This window comes from Salvelinus fontinalis, chromosome 13 (genome assembly GCF_029448725.1).
Source record: "Salvelinus fontinalis isolate EN_2023a chromosome 13, ASM2944872v1, whole genome shotgun sequence".
Taxonomy (NCBI): Eukaryota; Metazoa; Chordata; class Actinopteri; order Salmoniformes; family Salmonidae; genus Salvelinus; species Salvelinus fontinalis.
In genome coordinates, this window is record NC_074677.1 from 8,904,061 (window position 1) to 8,921,418 (window position 17,358).

General features: G+C 44.5%; 1 protein-coding gene across 6 annotated transcripts in view; it reads right to left on the reverse strand.

Annotated features, from left to right (window-relative positions):
- Nucleotides 1-16,319, reverse strand: part of LOC129868038 (protein turtle homolog B-like) — a 193,598-nt gene extending 177,279 nt beyond the window's left edge. For 3 of the 6 annotated variants that reach the window (XM_055941611.1, XM_055941609.1, XM_055941608.1), the window contains exon 1: nt 15,933-16,292. In XM_055941611.1, the coding sequence (XP_055797586.1) occupies nt 15,933-15,996 (64 nt within the window). In that variant the 5' untranslated portion in view covers nt 15,997-16,292. Of the gene's footprint in view, nt 1-15,932 lie in introns of all 6 variants that reach the window. The other 3 variants (XM_055941607.1, XM_055941606.1, XM_055941612.1) reach the window with 2 other exon arrangements.
- Between the last annotated feature and the right edge of the window lie 1,039 nt (nt 16,320-17,358).

The following is a 17,358-nucleotide window of genomic DNA, read 5'->3' on the forward strand; positions in this document are numbered from 1 at the left end:
TGCAGGGTGGTAAGCGTACATTTTAATTTAATAAATTAACACCAAAAAACAAGAAAGAATAAACACCACGTAAAGTTTTGTAGCGCTAACACAGCAACTAAACAAAATCAAGATCCCACAAACTAAAGGTGGAAAAACGGTTGTCTAAGTATGATCCCCAATCAGAGACAACTATAGACAGCTGCCTCTGATTGGGAACCATACCCGGCCAACAAAGAAATAGACAAACTAGAATGCCCACCCAAATCACACCCCGACCTAACCAAATAGAGAAATAAAAAGTCTCTCTAAGGTCAGGGCGTGACAGTATATACAGTGGGGCAAAAAATTATTTAGTCAGCCACCAATTGTGCAAGTTCTCCCACTTAAAATGATGAGAGAGGTCTGTAATTTTCATCATAGGTACACTTCAACTATGACAGACAAAATGAGAAGAAAAAAAATCCAGAAAATCACATTGTAGGATTTTTTATGAATTTATTTGCAAATTATGGTGGAAAATAAGTATTTGGTCAATAACAAAAGTTAATCTCAATACTTTGTTATATACCCTTTGTTGGCAATGACAGAGGTCAAATGTTTTCTGTAAGTCTTCACAAGGTTTTCACACACTGTTGTTGGTATTTTGGCCCATTCCTCCATGCAGATCTCCTCTAGAGCAGTGATGTTTTGGGGCTGTTGCTGGGCAACACGGACTTTCAACTCCCTCCAAAGATTTTCTATGGGGTTGAGATCTGGAGACTGGCTAGGCCACTCCAGGACCTTGAAATGCTTCTTATGAAGCCACTCCTTCGTTGCCCGGGCGGTGTGTTTGGGATCATTGTCATGCTGAAAGACCCAGCCACGTTTCATCTTCAATGCCCTTGCTGATGGAAGGAGGTTTTCACTCAAAATCTCACGATACATGGCCCCATTCATTCTTTCCTTTACACGGATCAGTCGTCCTGGTCCCTTTGCAGAAAAACAGCCCCAAAGCATGATGTTTCCATCCCCATGCTTCACAGTAGGTATGGTGTTCTTTGGATGCAACTCAGCATTCTTTGTCCTCCAAACACGACAAGTTGAGTTTTTACCAAAAAGTTCTATTTTGGTTTCATCTGACCATATGACATTCTCCCAATCTTCTTCTGGATCATCCAAATGCTCTCTAGCAAACTTCAGACGGGCCTGGACATGTATTGGCTTAAGCAGGGGGACACGTCTGGCACTGCAGGATTTGAGTCCCTGGCGGCGTAGTGTGTTACTGACGGTAGGCTTTGTTACTTTGGTCCCAGCTCTCTGCAGGTCATTCACTAGGTCCCCCCGTGTGGTTCTGGGATTTTTGCTCACCGTTCTTGTGATCATTTTGACCCCACGGGGTGAGATCTTGCGTGGAGCCCCAGATCAAGGGAGATTATCAGTGGTCTTGTATGTCTTCCATTTCCTATTAATTGCTCCCACAGTTGATTTCTTCAAACCAAGCTGCTTACCTATTGCAGATTCAGTCTTCCCAGCCTGGTGCAGGTCTGCAATTTTGTTTCTGGAGTCCTTTGACAGCTCTTTGGCCTTGGCCATAGTGGAGTTTGGAGTGTGACTGTTTGAGGTTGTGGACAGGTGTCTTTTATACTGATAACAAGTTCAAACAGGTGCCATTAATACAGGTAACGAGTGGGGGACGGAGGAGCCTCTTAAAGAAGAAGTTACAGGTCTGTGAGAGACAGAAATCTTGCTTGTTTGTAGGTGACCAAATACACATGACAACCCGGGACAACACATATGACAACACGGGATTCCTCTGAGAGAGAAAAAGAACTTGAGACAGGCAGTAGCCTCCAGCTTCTGTCAACCTCTGAAAGAAGGACACCGTGTATCGAGCAGAAAACCTTCTGCCTCCCACTGACAAGGACAGCATTGAGGAGATTCGCACTTCAGAGTCACAGTCTGGAGTGTTGAATGACGAATGTCTAAAATAATGACAATGTTGTGCCTGAGGTTGGATGAGGCTTATATGATCCCAAACCTGTGTGGGATCAAATCCCAGGCTCCACACTATGTTCCCTCTATTTGTCTCCCAGCTCCTTCTGTCTACCAGCTCCTTCTGTCTCCCAGCTCATTTCTGTCTCGGCTATCAATAAAACTGAAAAAAATATAAACAAAATATATATATATACAGTACCAGTCAAAAGTTTGGACACACCTACTCATTCAAGACTATGAAATCACATATGGAATCATGTTATATATATGTTATATTTGAGATTTTTCAAAGTAGCCACCCTTTGCCTTGATGACAGCTTTGCAAACTCTTGGCATTCTCTTAACCAGCTTCATGAGGTAGTCACCAGGAATTGATTTCAATTAACAGGTGTGCCTTGTTAAAAGTAAATTTGTGTAATATCTTTCGTTCTTAATGCATTTGAGCCAATCAGTTGTGTTGTGACAAGGTAGGGGTGGTATACAGAAGGTAGCCCTATTTGGTAAAATACCAAGTCCATATTATGGCAAGAACAGCTCAAACAAGCAAAGGGAAATGACAGTTCATCATTACTTTAAGACATGACGGTCAGTCAATCCTGAAAATTTCAAGAACTTTTAAAGTTTCTTCAAATGCAGTCGCAAAAACCATCAAGCGCTATGATGAAACTGGGTCTCATGAGGACCGCCACAGGAAAGGAAGACCCAGAGTTACCTCTGCTGCAGACACCAATAAGAAGATACTTTCTTGGGCCAAGAAACACGAGCAATGACATTAGAGCAATGGACATTAGACCGGTAGAAATCTGTCCTTTGGTCTGATGAGTCCAAATTTCAGATTTTTGGTTCCAAACGCTGTGTCTTTGTGAGACTCAGAGTAGGTGATCTGATGGTCTCCGCATGTGTGAAGCATGAAGTACTTTTTTGGTTACTACATGATTCCATATGTGTTGTTTCATAGTTTTGATGTCTTCACTATTATTCTACAATGTAGAAAATAGTAAAAATAAATAAAAACCCTTGAATGAGTAGGTGTGTCCAAACTTTTGACTGGTACTGTATATATATATATATATATATTTATTTTAAATTATTATTGTTTCTAAACCCCCCTGTCCATAGACCAGTACCATAGTTCTCTGGGACGTTTCAGACTGGTCTATCAGATAGTGTAGTTAAAGTACATCAATAATCACCTCTCAAGTATTAGTTTAAATTCAAAAGGTCACCAATGGCAGAACACCAAAGCCCACTAGCCCCTGATATCATTTTTTTGGGGAGAGACACTGGCCTAAGATCAACAGGTGTCTAATTGTAATGTGAAACAAAGCTCCCTCCAACATCAATATATTGGCACAGGTTTGTGCACAGACAGGACATCGCAAGGTGTTTCTAACATAGGATTGCCACGGAATGCAGTTCTGTTCTACCGCACTTCCCAATTTTGTTACCACCACAACCAAAGCCCGGAGCAAACAGGCCAATTAGGTAGTGAACACTAGCGTGGAATTCTAATCATGGGCCCTCAAACTGCGGGCATGGAGGATAAGATGTCTTAATCTTCTTATTCTGTGTGTGGACAGCTGCTGCGGAGTAGGCCCAAGCTGCCAGATAACCCCGGGCTAGGGGTAGTGGTGGTGCTTGGCTGCACATACTCCCAAAAACAGGTAGTATAGTGTGTGGGACTCAGTGTACAGTATGATGGCGAGTAATACATGCTCCTGGATATAGGCGTGGCCGCTGCCAAAGAGGTGTAGATTACAGGCAATTAGTGGGCCGCCATGCTTGGGGACCTGTGTTTCTGTATTTGCCGCAAATGCCAGCCTCTGCAAAATTCAAATGGAGGCTTGGAGTTGAGGCTTTTCATTGCATTGATGCATATGAACCCTCACTCATAAACTCCAATACACACACACTTCAAAGGTGCATGCTCGCAAGACAAACAAATATACAACAGTCACCCCTCAGCACACAGACCTATGTACCCACTTCCGCACATACCGACACATATACACGCATGTCATATGCACACACTAACAGAAACACATTGGGTGCACACACTGAGGCGTCACATTCTCACAATCCCGGGAGTGTATGCTCCTCATCCTATACGGCAGATCATTGACAAAGAACTTGGCTGAGGGACAGACAATCAGACTACAGAGAACTAGGCTTTCAACTTCTGGACAAACATTTCAGCTATATTTAAATTATAGTCATTTAGCAGATGCTCTTATCCAGAGTGACTTACATGAACAATTAGGGTTAAGTAACTTGCTCAAGGGCACATCAAGAGATTTTTCAACTATTCTGCTCAGGGATTTGAACCAGCAGCCTTTCGGTTACTGGCCCAACGCTCTTAATCATTAGGCCGTTGCTATATGATGTACATGATGTATATGATGCTCCTCTAAACAAACACACTTTCAGTCGACTGCGAGCCATTACCTCCAATACTTTAGCCTTAAATCAGCAAATGGGTCTAATTCATCCCAGCTGTTCCTGCCAGGTAATATTCATAATTTTCACCAGACCTTTTACTGGGGTCTAACACTGATCAATGGCATATTGAAATGAATGTAACATATTGGAATTAATGTCAAATTAAAATGCATATAAACTGTAATGTATCCCATAAAACATTGCAATACAGAAGACTGTGATGAAACTGATTTGATCTCTGATGGAGAACATCACAACATTTTAATCCATGCACTTCTCTGACACTCAATTACTGGGTAGTGGGTAGGCACACGATTGTCACTTGGGTCCATGGCACCAACAGAGAATTAATCAATGATCACCTATGTGAAATCGACAACAGCGCTCTAAAATCCACGGACCCTGGCAGGCCCTGGCTGTTATATTATATTTTGTCCTCCTAATACATAGTCCCCACTGTAGAATCCCTCTCTGCTGGTGTGATCTCAAACAAACACAGTCATAGAGGAGCGTTACCTTACCAACCTGGCCCTCCATGGGGGCCCTGGTGGCCTGGGTAGTGACCTCATAGTTTAAATTAGTTCAAAGGCATCACTGCAGCACAGGCAAGATGGCCAACCACCAGCGCATGGCGTTTCACAACCCACATCAAGCTTGTCTCCATCAAGACAGGGCAGTTCAGCAGGTGTGTGGAGAGTACTCACATCATCAACAGCCAAGCAGTCAATGAACTGAAAAGCCATGAAAGACGCTTAGTTCAAACAGGGCGTGGGACTTCTCACCCTTGAAAAAGCCAAAGCCTTTGCCACAACAATTAATATTCTGGACAATATGCCTGATCTGTATTCTCCCTTTGCAGCCTTTGGCCCAAGTGATTAAAAGCTCGGACGGCTTAAATGTGACTGGACTGCGACAATAGGAGATGTTTCGCAAACATATGAGAGTGCAAATGCTCCTCTAAACAAACACACTTTCAGTCGACTGCGAGTCAGGTAATAGGCCTGTACTGTAGCAACTGCGGCTCCAAGTCCAATCCCACCGCAGGTTTCTGTGGGCCATGGAGTGGGCCTGTTGATGCATATTAGGACAAGTATAGCATTAACATGCCAATCAATGGCTCCCAACTATCAGCTCCTGTCTCCATCCTTCATGAGATCAGTACACGGGGCCAAGAGACTACCCGCCCGTCTCCCTCCACACAAAAACATCAGCGCACACAGACTCCTCTACTCCACCTTCCCTCCTGGCTGATACATCATTTAAGGCATGCAGGAAGTTACAAGGTGAGGAAGTCCTTTTCCCTGTACAGACTTGAGCTTTTCCCAAAACACTTAAGCGGTGGGGCGTCAAACACTTGAGCACATGCACGCATGCATGAAGCCACTAATCTGCCAGACTAAAAGTTAAATGTGGATTCCTATCTTCTTTTGCTGTAGAAAGCCATTGTTTGAAGTGCAATATATTTTTAAGAAATTGAATGCCACAGCTTTGTCCTTTGAGACACAATACACTTGCTTGACTTTGAGGCACTTTGACAAGTTGCCCTAGCACCCCTGTCTGCATAAGACATCTTCCAACAAGGCAATAGCTAATCATATAAATCATACTAACTACATGAAACACTGAGACAGGGCTACATGTGCTACCTTATCGGTCAATTAGCAATTTTCGACTCCAAATGGTTAGACGTCCAGCAGACATGGAGAGGGGAAACAGACAGGTAAAATAGTGTGTTATCCACCACTGCAACATGAATAAAACAGCAATTTACTATGTTGCAAATGTGAACTGGGTGGTATTCGGTGTTGACAAGACTGAAATAATAACATACTGACCTTACTACTACACTAAAGCTCTGTGGAGTAGAATCGTGCATAATTGAAGATGTTCCACAAGGCTCCGACCCATCTTTATCTGGAGCATCTTTCACCAGTACTCTCTAGCATCAGTTGGTCCAGAAGGCACCTCAACCATAGAAACTGGTGTCTCTCAGTGACCCAAAATGGAGTCTGGATCCCAGGGGGCTTAGGACCCGAGGCAATCTTTCGTATTCCAAATATCAGCTGATTGATGTCTGAAGGTTGGTGACTTTTATGGAGCACATCATTTGCCCTGGGCGAGAGGGGAGGCTGCTACTGTACTTCCCATCAAGCTCAAACAGGGTGAAGGACTTCCTTTAGCGGGACATGGACTCTATCGAAAGCATATTATCATGCTAACTGTCACGTTCCTGACCGGTTTTCTGTTATTTTGTATGTGTTTGACGGTCAGGGCGTGAGTTTGGGTGGGTAGTCTATGTTATGTGTTTCTATGTTGGTAATAGGGTGACCTGATATGGCTCTCAATTAGAGGCAGGTGGTTTTCATTTCCTCTGAGAGCCATACAGAACCACCCACCAAACCCGGATCAAGCAGCGGGACCACGAACAGTGGTCCACGAAAAAAGGATTGCAGGATTTCTGGAGTTGGGAGGAAATCATAGAAGGAAAAGGACCATGGGCTAAGGTGGGAGTGAATCGCCGCTTTGAGGAGGAGATGGAGGCAGCCACAGCCCAGGAGCGGAGAGCTGAAGGTACGTGGCTAGCACGGAAGCCCGTGAAGAAACCCCAAAAATGTATTGGGGAGGGGGCTAAGAGGTAGTGGGCCGAGGGCAGGTAGGAGACCTGCGCCCACTTCCCAGGCTAACCGTGGAGAGCGGGAGTACGGGCAGACACCGTGTTACGCAGTAGAGCGCACGGTGTCTCCTGTACGTGTTCATTGCCCGGTGCGGGTTATTCCACCTCCCCGCACTGGTAGGGCTAGATTGAGTATTGAGCCGGATGTCATGAAGCCGGCCCAACGCATCTGGCCACCAGTGCGTCTCCTCGGGCCGGCATACATAGCACCAGCCTTACGCATGGTGTCCCCGGTTCGCCTACATAGCCCGGTGCGGGTTATTCCACCTCCCCGAACTGGGCGGGCGACGGGGAGCATTCAGCCAGGTAAGGTTGGGCAGGCTCAATGCTCAAGGGAGCCAGTACGCCTGCACGGTCCGGTATTTCCGGCGCCACCTCCCCGCCCCAGCCCAGTACCACCAGTGCCTACTCCACGCACCAGGCTTCCAGTGCGTTTCCAGAGCCCTGTTCCTCCTCCACGCACTCTCCCTATGGTGCGTGTCTCCAGCCCAGTGCCTCCAGTTCCAGCACCACGCACTAAGCCACCTGTGCGTCTCCAGAACCCTGTACACACTGTTCCTTCTCCCCGTACTCGTCCTGATGTGCGTGCCCTCAGCCCGGTGCCACCAGTGCCGGTACCACACACCAGGTCCATAGTGCGTTTTGAGAATCCAGTGTGCCCTGTCCCTGCTCCCCGCACTAGCCTGAAGGTGCGTGTCCATAGCCCAGTGCCTCCAGTTCCGGCACCACACACCAGGCCTACAGTGCGCCTCATCCGGCCAGAGCCATCCGTCTCCCCAGCGCCGTCTGAGCCATCCGTCTCCCCAGCGCCGTCTGAGCCATCCGTCTCCCCAGCGCCGTCTGAGCCGCCCGTCTGTCCCGAGCCGTCAGAGCCGTTAGTCAGGAGCCGCTAGAGCCATTCGTCAGTCAGGATCCGCCAGAGCCGCCAACCAGACAGGATCTGCCAGAGCCGCCAACCAGACAGGATCTGCCAGAGCCGCCAACCAGACAGGATCTGCCAGAGCCGCCAACCAGACAGGATCTGCCAGAGCCGCCAACCAGACAGGATCTGCCAGAGCCGCCAACCAGACAGGATCTGCCAGAGCCGCCAACCAGACAGGATCTGCCAGAGCCGCCAACCAGACAGGATCTGCCAGAGCCGCCAACCAGACAGGATCTGCCAGAGCCGTCAGCGAGCCATGAGCGTCCAGAGCCGTCAGCGAGCCATGAGCGTCCAGAGCCGTCAGCGAGCCATGAGCGTCCAGAGCCGTCAGCGAGCCATGAGCGTCCAGAGCCGTCAGCGAGCCATGAGCGTCCAGAGCCGTCAGCGAGCCATGACCAGCCAGAGCCGTCAGCCAGCCATGACCAGCCAGAGCCGTCAGCCAGCCATGACCAGCCAGAGCCGTCAGCCAGCCATGACCAGCCAGAGCCGTCAGCCAGCCATGACCAGCCAGAGCCGTCAGCCAGCCAGGATCCGCCAGAGCCAGCCAGCCAGGATCCGCCAGAGCCCTCCAGCCAGGATCCGCCAGAGCCAGCCATCCAGAACTGCCCCTCTGTCCGGAGCTGCCCTTCAGTCTGGAGTTGCCCCTCTATCCTGAGCTACCTCTCTATCCTGACCTACCTCTCTATCCTGACCTACCTCTCTATCCTGACCTACCTCTCTATCCTGACCTACCTCTCTATCCTGACCTACCTTATCCCGGTGCTGCCCCTTATATCGACGGTACCCTTTAAATTAAGTGGGTGGAATAGGAGGGTGGTCATTCAGAGGGGAATACGGAAGCTGGGATTGACTATGGTGGGGTGGGGACCTCGCCCAGAGCCTGAGCCACCACCGTGGTCAGACGCCCACCCAGACCCTCCCCTAGACTTTTGGTGGTGCGTTCGGAGTACGCACCTTGAGGGGGAGGGATTATGTCACGTTCCTGACCGGTTTTCTGTTATTTTGTATGTGTTTGACGGTCAGGGCGTGAGTTTGGGTGGGTAGTCTATGTTATGTGTTTCTATGTTGGTAATAGGGTGACCTGATATGGCTCTCAATTAGAGGCAGGTGGTTTTCATTTCCTCTAATTGAGAGCCATATTAAGGTAGGTGTTTTCACACTTTGTTTGTGGGTGGTTGTCTCCTGTGTCAGTGTCTGTGTATGTTACGCCACACGGGACTGTTTCGGTTTCGGTTTTGTTTGTTCGTTCGTTTTATGTAGTCAGTTTTCCTGTTCATGCGTTCTTCGTGTTTCATGTAAGTTCGTCGTCCAGGTCTGTCTACGTCGTTTATTGTTTTTGTAATTATTCAAGTGTTCGTCGTGTTTTCTGTTTTGTTTATTAAAAAATCATGTCTTACCACAACGCTGCATTTTGGTCTAATCCTTGCTACTCTTCTTCGGATGAGGAGAAGGAGGAAGCCCGTTACAGCTAACAAGCATGAACTAGAGGAAAGATGAAAAGTAGCTTTATGTGTTACTGCTCTATGCTCTTAATGCTCTACCAAATTCCTTAAGCATCTTTTTAAGAACCATTTCAAGAAAATATTTATAAGCAGTGACCCACATCTCTCCATAACTGACTTCTATCTCATACTGGTTAACTACTCACCAGAAAATACATCCCATTAGATGCATAGTAGCAAAATAAAGAATCATGTGCAAAAATATCTCTACAAAAAGGTATTGAAGAACCTATGAACCTATGCAGGTTCAAATACTGGCCAAGTGTAACGCTCGTCCTCCTCCTCGTCTGAGGAGGAGCAAGGATCGGACCAAAATGCAGCGTATTGTGAAGACATAATCTCGTTTATTTAAACGAAGACGAAAAACACTTGAACAAACTACAAAATAACAAACGACGTGAACAGACCTGAACTTGAGAACAAAAACACATGAACGAACACACGAACGAAACAGTCCCGTGTGGTACAAACACTGACACAGGAACAATCAACCGCAAACAAACAGTGAGAACAGCCTACCTTAATATGGTTCTGAATCAGAGGAAACGTAAAACACCTGCCCCTGATTGAGAACCATAGCAGGCTAATTGAAAATGAACCCAACATAGAAACACATAACATAGAATGCCCACCCAGCTCACGTCCTGACCAACTAAACAAAGACAAAACAAAGGAAATAAGGTCAGGAACGTGACGCCAAGATCTCACTCTTCGAGAGCTTCTTCTAAGTACGACCTCCAAGCCAGAGCCCGGTTTCCCAAAAGCATTTTCTACACTTTTGATATTTTTTTCAATAGTCCACTGTTGATACAGTCCTAAAATGTTTTGGATGTCAGCAGTCAAGTTTTCAAGATATTGGACTTTAAAGAAACAAAGTGTCACCGGCCACATAATAATACCAATAAGTTGAGCATCATTTGATGCATTTTGCATCATCATGATGATGTGGCCAGTTTCCCTTTATGGCCAAGTTCATTGTTAGAACCTTCGTAGGAGCAGCGTTGAGTTGTTTCCAAAAACCATTGTTGCAAAGCTGGAACTGTTTAGGATTAATTGGGGAGAACGGGCTTGTGGTAATGGCTGGAACCGAGCGAATCGAATGGAAACCATGTGTTTGATACAATTCCACTCATTCCGCTCCAGCCATGACCACAAGCCCGTTCTCCCCAATTAAGGTGCCACCAACATCCTGTGTTTGGAACTCGGTAGTACGGAAAGAGTCTTGGTAGTCTTCAACTATAAGGTGTTGTTTTAAGCTCTCCTAGCTGTGCTTTTGAGGAATTAGAGCAAGCACAGATGTTTTGTTTGGAACACAACACTGCATCCCCACCATCACACAATTACTGTTGTTTTCACACAATCCAAAAACAGCCCATTACAAATCACAATCTGGATCAGGTGGGCATCATTTGAAAGATTGTTCTATTGCCAACCTGACTAGCTAAGTTATAAAATACGACCTTACAGTGTTAGGCTTTCATAAGGCAATTCAGAGACACGGATCATAATTTTAGTGTGCATAGAAAGGAGTCATGATTGCATTCAGGTGCGTGTTCACCGACAAATGTTCATCACAATAGACAACCATCATCTCATTGTGTTCAGAACAACCCCGGATATTTTGGCATTTCTTCTTGTAACTGCACATCAAACATAGTCATCATAAACGTTAACACTGTATATGACATAAGTTTTATGACATGGAAATGTGAAGTGCACATTTGGGCTCACTGGATGTTTCTCAAAATGTAGAAAATAGTACAAATAAAGAAAAACCCTGGAATGAGTAGGTGTGTCCAAACTTTTGAGGCCATCAAGATGTTTTGGCTCGAGAAATTGCCAATACTACAATGCAACAAATACATTGATCATCTCAACAAGGTTTTACCCGTGGTCGTGGAGCTGGGTGGAAGTGCAACTAAAATGTAGTTTAAATGATATATCTGTGAGAATATCCAAGGGGCTTTTATATAATTCAAAATTAATAATAATAATAATAATAATAATAGCTTATTTAGATGATTTCGTTTTCAAATAACGTAAAATGAGCGAGAAAATGGTCCTTCTTGAACATGGGTTGACACGTTGTTACTAATTTGTAAATAAAGACAGTTTGTTAATTAGAAGTATTTATTTCTGTTTTTAGAGGGAGAGAAACCAAAAACCTACAGTCATCTCACAAGTCTTCCAGTCGAGGCCGCCACAGGTATTGAACCAGCATCTGTAGCAACACAGCTTGCATTGCTATGCAGTGTCTTAGACTCTTGCGCCACCTAGGCGCTGTACAACGTGACTGGTCGGGAGTGGGCTACAGTAAGATCAAAATAATCCTTACAAAATAAAATAATAAAAACCTTAGTGTAACAATTTTCAGTTTCTATTTAGGTTTATGTGTAACGGCAGCCTTCCCTCTCTTCACTAGAAGAGAGAGTGTAGCAGGGATCGGACCAACACGCAGCGTAGCCAGTGTTCAACATGTTTAATAACACTAATAAACAGTGAACACTTAACAAATAACAAAATAACAAAATGTGGCAAACCGATAACAGTCCTATCTGGTGCAGAACACAAACACAGAGACAGGAAACAACCACCCACAATCCCCAACACAAAACAAGCCACCTATATATGATTCTCAATCAGGGACAACGATTGACAGCTGCCTCTGATTGAGAACCATATTAGGCTGGACACAGAAACAGACGAACTAGACACACAACATACAATTCCCACCCAGCTCACGTCCTGACCAACACTAAACAAGCAAAACACATAAGAACTCTGGTCAGGAAGTTACATTATGTCGCCCATTCATTATCAGTTAGAGACACAGTAGGACCCAAAAGCATAATCAGTGCTCTAACTCCCCCTTACGCTTGTCTGGAGAAATTAACTGGTGACGCAGGGTACCATATTAAACAACAAATTACCTCTAAGTACCGCAGCATAAATCGCAAACCCTTTAGTGGAGCAACCACTGTCGTATGAAATACAACATACGCTATGTGATTTGTTGTGTGTATGTGGAACACCAAGTGACCATGTCACTTGAATATCCATGTCATGATTAAAACCTGTCAGCAGTGTTAGAATGCCCTAAATGCACACACCTTACACACACACACATATGGACACATCATACATGCAAACACAAATTCACTCTAACTAGCTGTATTTCCATCCAATTTATAACCGATTTTCATGCGATATTCTAAAATACGCATAAAAACAATATGTGCATTTTCCCACCAGAGGTGTTGCCATAAAATTGACTTGTTAAAAGTCTGTGCGTGATGACATAGTGCACATAAAAATAAGTTCCGCAGTTCAATTCCCATGTACCGATCGATACAAGTTAAATGGGGTTCCATCGCATTTTCAACTCTACTGATGGTTTTGTCACAAAAAAAGTTGCATCATACAGCGATTGTGCCCACTCTGGTCTTGGTACATGCGCTTTAGCCAACAGCTCACAGATACAGTGCGGCTAGCCTACAACATGAGATTATTATGAACAAAAGAGCAAGATTATTTGTATTTGTCATATAGCAGCCAAGTACCATGTCATCAGAATACGACCCTTGTTATTTATTGGAAAAGAGCAATTGATTCATTTTGGAGGTATTTGACCCGGTTGTGCTCGAAACATGAATACATTTTAACAATCTGACATAATTATTTATAATTATTATTTCTCAATTCAATAGTGTTTGAACAAAACAAGTAAATTAAGTATAATAATTTCATGTAAATATTACCTGTTTCCATTATGTGTAACTACTGTCCAAAATGTAAATGTAATTACTGTCCAATAAACTGCATGCTTTCCCGAGTCATAGAGGGAGGACCACACACTGTGACTATTATCACATGACTCCAAGTTTACTTCGATATGATGGTTATATAATTATTTGCACATAAAGGCATTTCCACCACCATTTCTTGCATAATGAATTTTACCGAGCTAAAAAAGATCCCACCATGTCGAACGAACCATATTATCTGTCTGCATTTATAAAATTGTACCGATCTCACACGCACACACCTAATACTGAACCTTCACAATGAAATCGATTGCTTTAAATTGGCTGTCTCAGCATTCCTATTTGTGGTTAATTAGTAACTAGTCTTAAGGTTTCTGTTTGGTCATCAACAGTTGCCGACTCTCTCCAATCTCCTCTTTTGCAATGTGTAAACATACCATTGAAGTATTCTTTGTAGCAATGGCCCTGTGAGGCAGTAAAAGTATTAGGAACTGAAATCTCTAACGTTATGCCTTTAACTAAATCTCTTCCTGTGTGTTTACACTCTTTACCCTCCCCGGTCCGCACACACGCAAGACATATAGCCCACTCATGCAAGCACAAATACATACACAGACACACACGCACACACACCTGAGAAACGATCCTGGGGGGCAAGTGATGTTCCAACCCGCCCCTTGACCCAACACAACCTGGCCACTCTGTACCTGTGCCATGTGCATTATGGTCAAGCACCAGAGTGGCATTTAACTCACAGCTCAGTTTTACGGGGGAGAGCGCCATCCTGTTAGTGGGCATATGCTCATATCATGGTTAAAGACTCACTATTCCCTCAGGGGGGCTATGTGGGGGATGTAACAAGTGGAGTGTGGATACTAGCAGACGATTGCCATGCACCCCTCCAGGCCTCCATTAACAACACTCTCCATGCTCCCACGCCCCCCCACTCTGCCATCCCATATTGCTTAGAGCCAGCCAACTTAAATGGTGGGGGGGGTGTTGAGTTTGTGTGGAGAGCTAGGGAAATAGGCAGAAGGAGGGACAGACAGACAGAGGAAGCGAGTGAGGCAGAGAGGAGAATTTAGAGAAAGCACCTGACCAAAGAACGGGGGAGAGATGGAGGGTGTGTGATTGTGGGGGGGTTGGAAAGAGGATGCACAGACAGAGAGAGGAGCAGACAGAAAGACAGTAGATGAGACTTAAGACGGGGAGAGAGTAACAGATTAGCGGGGGGGGGCAGAAAGAGAGAACTTGTGTCCAGGGTTATCGCTGGCCAGAGTCGAGGGTGGCGTTTGACAGCTGACAGCTTGAGATGGCAGCTTTCGGGCAGAAGAACATAGTACAGCCAGCTTCTGCTGGTGTATGTGTGTATGTGAGTGTGTACAGCTCAGAGCTCAATGACTGTCTGTCTGTAACGCTGAGACGGGGAACATATGTAGAGGAGCGCATGAGCGGCAGAGCAAGGTGACAGACAGTCAGTCCTCAGTCGCCCAGAGGCATATGACACCAGCAGCACAGCGTCACTCACTGTACTGTCCTCGTCTTCTTGGCAATGACAACCATTTGCTGCCTGCCTGGCTGATACTGCATTGAATGGGACTACATGTGAGAGGAAGATATACTACTATTGTAATGAATGCTGTAGGCTACGTGTAACTATTATCTACACAGCAGCAAAGGCTAACTATCAAAGTAAACTCGACCTCTTGATTATCAATCCAAAAATGAACTGTCAACTATCAATGGATATATGCAGTATAAACTTAATTGAGCATGTTTGACCATACTTCAACATACTGTACAATGTACCATGTTGCAGCAATTTGATAATATCAAAAATCCCTCCACCCAGTGGACAAATATGGAAGTACTGGGCTAATTAAGTCCATATATGAGACCGGTATATTGGGATGAAAATGTATACATTTATCACTTTACCTGTATTGGCAAGACATTATGTATCACCATAGTTGGTAGCACAAACATACAAGTAGGTCTGCATTTTGCGATGAAGGAAGTTAAAAGGAAACTCTACAGGACGGGTGTTTTAGAATTTACAACACCACTAAGAATTTTGGATGCGTTTTTAAACATACAAAAAGCAATAGACCAGTCAATATGCTTACTGTAGCTTACAACACTATTGAGAATCAGGATGGTGCTTTGCATGCGCCTCTGCTGCTACCTAAAGTGGGTTAATCAAATTTCTAGCAGCATGACAATCCATGCCCAAACCATATTATTAGATATATATCATGATTAGTGCTGTTAATTTCTTATTATCCACCCCCATTATCCTAATTTAGATACCGGAGATGGAGTGGCTATTCATAATTAAATGAATTTGTATTACTTTTCCTCCTAATTTGTGCTCGTCTCATCATTCAACCAAACGTAACATATCATACCTAATGGAGTGTCTTGGATTTACGTACAGAATAATAGTAAATACTCTGAGACCAGGTTGCAACATGACACTTCTAAACAGGTGCAAGCACTTCAAACACATTGAATATCCAATTTAATCATCTCAATTTGCGTACTTCTGTTTATTACTTGTTGACAACATTTACGACAGGCAAACAACCAACATTCTGAAAGCCATATACCCTTTTAAACATATCCACAATAAAACTTGATCAGCAAGCAGTATAAAATATTGCACTTCAACTCACCTTGAGCTGCCGTTCCTCGGGTGCTGAATACACTTGCTATCAAAGTGGCCACATACCAAATCATAGTACTATTACCAACCAGAAAGAAACCTCATCATATCTCAAAGTGTCCCTTGCAATAAACCTTTCATTGCGGAGCCCCCAGGTCAATAAACGCGCTATCTGCTGCTGTTGATATCATTTTAATCATGCCCTGCACCATACTGCTGACTTTTTCACCGGCGCTTTCCTTCTCTCTATCCCTCCCCAGCACTCCTTTCGCATCCTCTCTCGCTGAGACAGAGCACCTGCAACACTGAGGGGAGAGCAGACCAGGCTAGATAGCAAATCTAACATGAAACCAAGCAAGACAATTTAGCTATTAGATCCGCCTCCGCATTATTTTTATTGGTGAGTGTGGGAGGGTTTGGGGCGTGGATTGGTTTCTCCACTGTCGCTCTGGAGACACTACCAGAATACCAGACGAGCCCTGTTTCAAGGTGAGTTGGAGCGTGAAGTTGTACAAGAGCCGCAGAATCATGCGCAATAACAGTGATAGAGGAACTTGCATATTCGATCCAGGACCTAACTAAAACATAATTGCACTCACCAACACGAGCGGAGAGTTAGGATTCCAAATATGTCTTCCATCTTCATGGGACTTGATGCAAAAACAATGAGGCGACTTGCAAGTGCAAACTGCGCGCGCCTACACTCTTGACGGTGAGCGGTCCACCGTGCTACTTTATCTTACACTAATCGTTTATTGACACAGACTTTAATTAAAATATGTTCTACTGATTCATGGCGTTCGGGAATATTGGATTACTTCCTACATGGAACTATAAATTAATTATTGCCATCAACCAAAGCGCAACATGCGTCATTCTGACATAGCCCTGAGTAGAGCTACACCAACGTCCAACGATACTGCCCATAAATTGGTGAAGAACACATCTCGATAGTTTCTCTCATGTTTTCTGAGGAGTTCCCCTTTCCATAGGTCAAATTGTCATTGCTTGCCCACAACTATTCTGTATCTCAACCGCAGAGAATAGTTTTTCTAATAGTTAGCCCACCAGTCGTAGGCTATTACACTTTTGTAATAAGTTATTAACCATTGTTGTAATTACAACGTTATTTGATGAGCTTTTTATTGTGTTGTGTGTACTATACCATATGATTGGTTAATGTCCTATGTAGGCTGTTCTAAAGGCTTTATGAATGCATATCTAGCCGAATGTGTTACCAGTGTGGACAGAATATTTCAGAGGTACATTATATTAGTGTAGCCTACATGCAGAACACACTTTGAAACGTAAACACGTGCCAATTAATCTGGAGTAATGAGGTTTTTTTTTTACTCGTGAGGGTTTAAATACCATCATAAGAGCTTTAAATAATATATGTTTAGTCCAGTAGATTTGATTTTAAACCACATAATATA